General features: G+C 42.9%; 1 protein-coding gene across 2 annotated transcripts; it reads right to left on the bottom strand.

Annotated features, from left to right (window-relative positions):
- Positions 1–1,168: 1,168 nt before the first annotated feature.
- On the bottom strand, positions 1,169–7,425 carry LOC146319016 (uncharacterized). 2 transcript variants are annotated; one of them, XM_084731237.1, is made up of 2 exons: positions 7,178–7,425; positions 1,169–4,796 (listed from the first exon to the last, which is right to left on the bottom strand). In XM_084731237.1, exon 2 carries the CDS (start codon positions 4,765–4,767, stop codon positions 2,761–2,763), a length of 2,007 nt encoding a protein of 668 aa, XP_084587363.1. In that variant the 5' UTR covers positions 4,768–4,796; positions 7,178–7,425; the 3' UTR covers positions 1,169–2,760. The 2 variants fall into 2 exon arrangements, with proteins under 2 accessions (XP_084587363.1, XP_084587364.1); XM_084731238.1 differs by lacking the exon at positions 7,178–7,425 and adding an exon at positions 5,823–6,754.
- Between the last annotated feature and the right edge of the window lie 1,129 nt (positions 7,426–8,554).

Raw genomic sequence — 8,554 nt, 5'->3', positions numbered from 1 at the left:
GGAGTGAAACATTATAATCAATGATGTCATCAACAGTGGACCTGTAGAATATCACACACCCACCAGGATTCCCAAGGAAAACCTGCTATTCTTTTCAGGTTAAAAAACAGTTTATTTCTGGTGGAAAGGCTCTGAATAGGTCAAAATTGGCTGCTTGAACCTGAACAGGATCGGTTCCATGCTGGTGGAAAAGGCCTATGAGAGGTCCTACAGAGAATCCTTCTCTTATGTCTTTTTCACCAACAAGGAACCACCTCCATTCCAGCTGACAATGGTTCTACCCAAAACTGCAGGAAACATGGGCTGGTTGACTAGATAGCACCAATGTTCCAAGAAATATGAATGGAACCAGTTCAAGAACCACAGTTAATTTGGTAGAAAAGTCCCCCTTGTGAACCAGCCCACATTTCCACTGGTTTTGAGTGGAACAATTTTAATCAACATCATCAAAGGGCACTGCACAATTCACAACGACCTGTCAAGCATGAGACGCCCACTTGGGTTCCCAAGGAAAACCTGCTATTTTTTTTGGTTCCTGCTAGGAACCAACCTTTCAGGTTCTGATCCAGTTTATTTCTGGTGGAAATGCTCAGAATTGTTCAAAATTAGGTGCTTGAACGGAAACAGAGCCGGTTCAAGCACAGAGAACCCTCTCTGGGGATTCTATACAGAACCTTTCTACCTTATAAGGTCACTAACAAGAACCCACACAGTGATTTCTGCAGAGAGCCTTTTTTATATTCCAACAGTTTCATCGAAAAATCACCCAGGGGGTTCTACAGAAAACCCTTTTATATTCCAAGGGTTTCATGTAGAATCTACTCAGATGGATCTTTTGAAAGGTTTCCCAAAGGCTCTGCAAAGAAAAAAGGGTTCCTTGGATGAAAAGGGTTCTTAATGGAACCCCTAGTCTTACAAGGAACCCAGGACAAACCCTTTCTTCCAAAAAGGGTCCTTCGGAGGCAAATGGTTCTGGGTAGAACCTCAGCCCTTCAGGAAGAACCCTTTTGGAACCCTTATTTCTAAGAGTGTAGATTTTCTTAACGTGTCTCCATATTGATGCAACTGTGACATATAAGTCGTGACTGTCTTCTTTCTTTGTGTGTATTTCATTCAAGTGTTCTTGCTGTATTTGCTGCTACACAAGTACAACATCACACTCGCCAAAAAGCCATTAAAAAACTGAACTTTAATAAAATAATTGCTTTTATTTTTTATCATATAGCAAAACTAGTAATCATCATGCTGTTATTTACACATTGCACGGGCATATTTATTTCACACTGTACATCTTACAATGCTAAAGGTGACATCAACAACAACACTCTCCTTTTACAAGACAGATGGCTTCACTGCGGACACAGTGGCCCTCCTCCTTTTTGATATTTCTTTTTTTTTTTATGTTCACAGTTTATTCAGAGAAAACAACCATCTTGAATTCCCCATTACTGTTTTATTTTTTCTCTTTTTTTTGTTCTTTTTTTTGTTCATTTTTTAAGATGCAAGTAGAAAGACGTGCATTTTTAACGGTTTTTAAGCACAATCCCTGACTCCCCGGCCTGAAACTTTTCAATGAATTTCTCCTGAAAATGAACAAAATGTTTGTAGCCTCTTGTTGGAAATTTGTCGTAAAAAAGGCTGCAGAACAGATAGTGGTGATTTCAAGTATTTTTTTTTTAAAGAAAGGGAAAATGTGGAGATAATGGATGTCAAAAGAACAAAAAATAGATGAGCGAAGACATGAACTGGTGATGAACAATGACAGAAAAATATGAAGGACTCCCGCAAGGTCAGGGAGTCGTGTATGGCGGTGGCGATAGTGATTATGGTGGATCTGCCATAAAATATGATCCCAAAATGATTGAAAACCCTTCGTCCACCATGTTGGAAGTGTTTAGTGTTTAAGTTTGTGCTTTTGGAGTCCACAGGGTTTCTACATTGGGACCTGGTTGTGATGGTAACATTATGCAATATATGATATTTCCCTTTATAGAACCATGGCGCTTGTAAGGCAAAAATCTGAATCTGGAGTTTGAAACTGAAATGTGTGTATTTGGCACCTTTTTGCAAATTGCAGCTGTTTGATCCAATCGAGAATAAGAAAGGCAATTACACACATCAAATACAACAAAAATATACTGACAGTAGCAGTGTTTTTTATATTTGTGTAGCTAAGAAGTCATTGAACTACTTTAAGTTTTGTAATATGACATATAGAATATAAAACAAAAAATACAAAGTGATGCTGTAAACATGGATCTCTCACAATGGGCACGTCAAAAATGTGATCATATGTCGGTGTGTTGATGCATGTGCATGTGTGTGTGTGCGTGCATGTGTGTGTGTGTGTGTGTGTGTGTGTGTGTGTGTGTGTGCATGCGTGCATGTGTGTGTGTGTGCGTCCTCTAGAAAACTCTGAGTAATGCATCAGAGAGCATCAGAGATTGACCTGAATGGAGGCAGACATACACCATGGTATGTTCTGTTTCAAAATGTAAACTGAGCAAGAGGCTGAACATGGTTACAGGGAGCTTAAACTGGGAACTCCTTCATCCTCTCCCTCCCTGACCGAGAAAATCAACAAAAATACAGTGATTTAAACAACAGAAATCTAACTTTTTTACTTCTTTCCTTAAATTTCCATCAGGCTCAAAACACATATCTCCTCTGAGTCTTTATTTTTTCACCTTTTCTCCAACTAACTGTATTATCTGTCAGTCCCTCTGATCTGATCTGACAAAATGTCCATAAAAGTCTCTCTCAATACATTCTGCGCTTCATGTAGATCCTCTCAATAAAGTTCTCCAGCTCCTCCTCACTGTCCAGCTGAGGCACCAGCCCATCTTCCTCATAGTCATCTCCCTGCGTGACTTGCGGGTAGTAGTATGGGGGTCGCCTGCCTCTCCGGGGTGGGGTTATTGGTTTGGGTGGAGGTAGGGGTTGGTAGGTCCGTGGGTGAGGAAGGATATAGTTAGAGATATAAGGAGTGAGAGGCAGGCGTGGCGGCGGCTGCTGCCTCCAGCTCTGTCCACCACGGTTCTTGCCCCCGGCCCTGTGCCTGCGCCTCGGGGCCTGGAGATCAAGCTCCTGGGGGCCGAATGGCTGGTCTCTAGAGGGGACGGGCTTGCCATAGTATTGTGGTTTGGGATATGGGAAATAAACTGGGTAGTATGCTCGATATGGCTTCTGGTAGTATGGATAGGAGGGGAAGGCTAAAAACTGTTTCTGGGGTTTGTACCAGTAGTCAAGCTGCTTCTGAGGCTTATACCAGTAGTCCTGCTTGTATGACTTGACTTTGTCCTTGTGCCACTTCTTGTTGGACTTGTTGTACTTGTAAGGGGCTTTTTTGGGGTTTTTTGAGGCGGTGTAGTGGTAGATAGGTGGAGCAGCCAGAGGAGGAGGCACCAGAGGCCTGAAGCGTGGAGCGACAGGGTTGCTGTTGATTGGCTGCAGCTGCAACTCTTTCCTCTTCTTCTTCTTCTCCTCCACGTCGCTGATGATCTCAATCACGTCGTCAGCAGGCAGATGAAGCTTGCTGCTGATCTCAATCAGCCTGTCGATCATCTGTTGGTCTAGGTCGTCTTCGTCAGGGATGACCTCCTCCGAGCGTTTGTCCTCGGCGGTGTTGCCAGCAGAACCCATGCTGCTCTTCTGCCGCGGCTTCATGTACGCCTGCTGCTTCCTCCCCATGTACTGCAGCAGCATGTCGGAGGCGATGTCCGCCAGCCTCTGCTCCTCCTCCCTGGCTCGCTCCGCCTCCTCCTGCTGCCGAAGCACCTCCTGCTTCTCCGCGCGTGCCCTTGCCTCTTCTTCCATGTGGGAGAGGCTCTCCTCTTCCTCTTCAACCTCCTCCTCTAGCTCCTCGCCCTCATCCTCAAAGTCGTCCATGAAGTTGCCGCCCTTGATGGGCCGGTTGCCGGATCGGTTCTCCTGCCAGTGTAGCTTCTTACCGGCGCGTGCAAGCTGCGTGTTGTATGCCTTATAGCCCTTCAGAGGAGGCAGGATCTCATTGTCTTGGAGACCCAAGTCAATATTTTGGAAGTAGCCTCTGATTTTCCGCTGCAGAGAGGCGTCGTCTCCCTGTCTGGCTTTGTTTAAGAAACTTTCTAAGTCATTTCCCTCCTCCTGCCCCTTGTCTTCTTCTTTCCTCTCCTTCTCACTCACACTATCAGGCCCCACATCCTCCACAGACCACCCCTGATCCTCCTCTGACCTTGTCTTTTTATCCTCCTCATCCCTTTCTTTGAAGTCGTCACCCTGAGCAGCTGTCAAATGGCCTACAATTAGCTGTTCAATAGCCTTATCAGCCCCTCGCCCCTCCTCCTCCTCCTCTTCCTCCGTCTCCCCTGCTCTCCTTATCTCATCACTCTCCACGCCTGCAACGGAGGGCAGCTCCTGCCTCTGATCCTCCTTTTCCTCCCAGTCTCTGCTCCTGCTCGCCTGGATCTCGCTGTCCCCCGGGTGGTCCAGGGCCTCAAGGAGCACAGCGAGCACCTGCGCGGGGTCCATTACTTTATTATCTGACTGGCTATCTTGACCTGGGCCCCGGCCCTGCTCCTCTAGTGACGCGTTGTTGTGGGGTGGGGGCGCGAGGAAGGGTTGGGCGAGGTTGTCCTCTTTATGGTCTGTCCGGGTGCGCCCCTCCACCCCTCCCTCCCCTCCCTCACCCCACGCAGGGGCGGCGCCAGCCAGCTGCGGAGTGACGATGAGCAGGACCAATAGGATGAGGTGGGCTGTGGAAGGGGCGTGATGACAGGTCATGACCATGCAGAACTGGCAGGAGGGAGGTTAAGCACCTGAAGAAGAAGAAGAGGAGAGGAAGAAGGCAGAGGGACAAAAGACATGAGAAATGATTCATGTATCATTTGTTGATGTTTTTATCGAATCACAATGATTATTTTGGAGTTCTAATAAAATATTCTCAAATCATTTAGATAATTTACAGCTGTTTTTATGAAAAGGCCAGTATGAAATTCATTTACTTCAGGATTAGAGCAGCATTTTTTAACAAAAAATGTCCAAATTGATTTCAGATGTTCAAATGTGAATATTGTCTGTTTATTTTACTCCTCTATGAGGATATCTTTGGGTTATGGATGAACACAATGATCAACATTTTTCACATTTTATGGACCAAACAATTTATCAGGTAATCAACAAAATAATCTATAGATTAATCAATAATGAAAATAATAATTAGTTGCAGCTAAATTTGATTACCAATATTTACTTCACAAAAGTCTTTCCACCATGAAGCCACCATACAGAAGCAGGTAATACTGTGAACACTTTTGAATTGATTTGAGAACAAAGCACGCAGCCAAACGCAGTCTCATGAGCCAAATCCATCAAAGAAAGTTACACGCTTCTCTCTTTCATGTCTGACTTTTTTTTATTATTTTTATTTATTTTTTATTGTGGATGTTTTCAATGGATAGATTATAATGTTTCATATTAGCTCCCTTTTTGTCATTTCAGTGTAACCTCATCTGGAAACATAAAGATGAGGGTCCGATTCGTCGTGATTTTTTTGGGATATTTAACTGCCAGTGTCTTTTCAAGAGGAAGGCAATAATTTGCATACAGAAATTGCCCCTCGAACCTCAACACAAGCCTTTTTTGTGTCTGTAGTCGTGCGTTATAACCCTGTCATTATCTTTCCACGGCGCGGATGAATTCATGAATGCTCTTCTTTTTTTTTTATTTTTCTGTCTTTTCATGACATTTAAGCGAGTAAAGTGTCACAACACTGAAGAAATGCACAATAGCGACTTGAATTTTCGATATGAATTTTTGGCATTTAAAAAAATAAATCGTCTCACCTCTTCTTCCTCCAAGCCAAGCCAACCAGAACGCACGCACAAGCCATTTTTATGCGCAAAACGTCTCTTTCTTTAAAAAAAAAAATACAGAGCACACAAATTGATCCGAGCTGTGTCTGTCTCTGTTAACTGTGATTTTGGTATTCCATGCGTCAAAGCGATGTGACCATGCAGTACACTGGTATAAAGGCGGCACGCACGGGGAAGTCATGCGTAAAGCCGGTGGCTACGGTTGAGTTCTTTAACCCTCCGGTCCCTGAGCGCTCCATCCAAATTGTAAATGAGCTGGATGTTAGATTTTAGGAGGATAAAATCGCCTTTTTTACGCGAGGGACTTGGGGGGTGAGCAGTCAGTGAGAAACGCGGTTTTGTCCTTGTGTGCTGGTGTGAGCATGTTTCTGCTCAGTGGCAGTGCTGGAATGCAGACAAGCACAAATTTGGGTAGCGTGCAGCTCCAAATTTTAACTATTTCCATTTTAACAAACTGGATCAGCGAGAAGGGAAACGAAACAAATTCACTTGATCAGGTAACTGGCCTGCTGGGAATGTGATTTCGACTCTAATTTAATTAGAATCTAGTGGGGGAAAAAAGGAAAAACGATTGTTCAAATTTTACTAAAATCCTAAAAATTGGCACGATTTTTCTGTTGCAATAGCGTTTGAAAAATATCAACGGGAATTTTTACACAGAAATATTTTTAACCATAATTGTCTGCACATTGTTGTGGCTAAATTCTTGAATCACCCACAAAATTAACAGAAAACAATTATTTCCTCTGTTTTTTGCTCTTGCAATTACTAAATATTAATATTATAATACAGACATACATACAAGATAAGATATTATTACTGCAAATGCCCCCGTTGTGAGATCAATAAAGGATTATCTTATATCACATTCATCAATTCAAAAACTTATTTTTTTTTTCATTTTTCTTAATAAGTGTGCTCATTTTTGGATTTATTAAAAAATATTACTAGAAAATAGCTATAAAATATTTCTAGATCACTTAAGTTACAGAATGTTTTCAGTTTTACTTCAATAAAATACATATAGAAACTATATATATTGAATGCATATAGAAAATGCATATAGAAACAGTCGCAGTGCACAGCTACTTTACACTTAGAGTACCACCATTCGCCCAGTTGCAGCGAACAGATCAATTCTTCTGATAAAGTTGCGATTTTTTTTAAAGGAATTCCTCCTCAGCCCTCCTTTTTTAAAAAGAAAAATTAAGTATTTCTGTAAAAATAATTCCACAGATAACTTACTAACTAATAAGAATTAATAATAATAATAATGGTAATAAATGTCTTGTGAATAAGACAGAATAAGATTTGGTTCCACTTACCTGGGGTCCCACTGGGGGGTGGGGAAGTGGTGAAACTCACAACGCGGGTAAAGCCAAGATTATTTCATGAATAGAGGATCATCACCTGAGAGACTGTCTCTGTGTGTCCCCCCTGTCTCTCTGTCTTCAGCCTTCAGTCACCAACATCAAGAAAAAAAACAAACAAATAACCTGTGCGTCTTTATTTAGTTTGCGTGGTGTGGTTAAAGTATATGGCAGCAGCACTGGCGCTATAATGTACAATTGAGTGAATGTTTTCAGCCCCACGGTCAGCGCAACTTTATTGTATATACCCTCACTGGACCACGTGACCGCCCCCCCTCCCACCCCCCAGCTGCAGGCAGTGCTGACGTCACTTCCATTGATAAGAAATGTTGGTGTGGAGATGGCACTGTGAGAGTCTAGGCTGGCCCCAGCTGATGAATGAACGGAAATGGCATGAATGAAATAGTACTTTTCCTCAATGAAAAGAGAAAATTGTAGAGATAGAGCTGGTACGCCGCCATTTTCCCTTCTTCTCCTCACATATTAAAGGTTAGTGTGTTGCTGCTGCTACTTCCTCCCTTGTTCCTTCCTTCCTCTCAGCTCCGGCTTCTTGTTTCAGATTCAGGAGGGGAAAAAATAGAGTGACCTCGCTCACAGGCTATCAATTAGGGTCATTTGGTGACGTGCTCCCAAGAATCAATGACTTGCATCTGCAGCTCCAGACAGAAAAGTGGCGTGCACACTCCCAGCAGCCAGCAGCCATGGCTGTTACAGGCTTTTGTCTGAGGTGGCCCTGATCCTGGCTGGCTGCATGGCTCACGGGCCACGGTTCAGTCGTGCTTCTTTGCTGCTCAGTTTCCAGGGACTGCACAATTTTCCACACGGTGTCTCACATCATTTCTGGCTCCTCTCCATCTGTGCTCCTAACATGGCCTCTCATCACCATGCTCTTTCACTAGGGATGCACCTGAATACGTTATTCGGGAAAACAAATTCATGGGGTGGCAAGAGGGTGGCATGGAGACTTTAAAGCAGAAATGTGTAATATATTTACTGAAATAAATCATGAAATGACCATGATGTTGCATCCTTTCAAATTTCCATTTAACGCTGGAACGACTGTTTATGTGTGCCCGCATTACATACGAGTTCAAATTAATGCCAAATGTTTGAATGTTTGAGCGTCTTTTTATGAGTCATAATAAGTCATTAATAATAATTTTAGAAGAGGCAGAAGTTTATAAAAGGTAAATTAAACAATACGTTAATGGAGTCTCCCAGGCTAAAGGCAGGCAGTCACTGAACTTCAGAATGTGTATTTTTTGAGCAGTGGGCTTTAGTTTTCTGGAGAACATGCTTAGCTTGACACTGACAGACAACTGACAGTTATAA

Source organism: Lutjanus erythropterus, chromosome 11, assembly GCF_056507025.1.
Source record: "Lutjanus erythropterus isolate fLutEry1 chromosome 11, fLutEry1.hap2, whole genome shotgun sequence".
Classification (NCBI taxonomy): domain Eukaryota; kingdom Metazoa; phylum Chordata; class Actinopteri; order Lutjaniformes; family Lutjanidae; genus Lutjanus; species Lutjanus erythropterus.
Note: the sequence above shows the minus strand (reverse complement) of the source record. Positions and strands in the feature narration are given on the sequence as shown.

Bases quoted from the DNA above. Each gene is read 5' to 3' on its own strand.
- LOC146319016 (XM_084731237.1), bottom strand. From the start codon at position 4,767: ATGGTCATGACCTGTCATCACGCCCCTTCCACAGCCCACCTCATCCTA.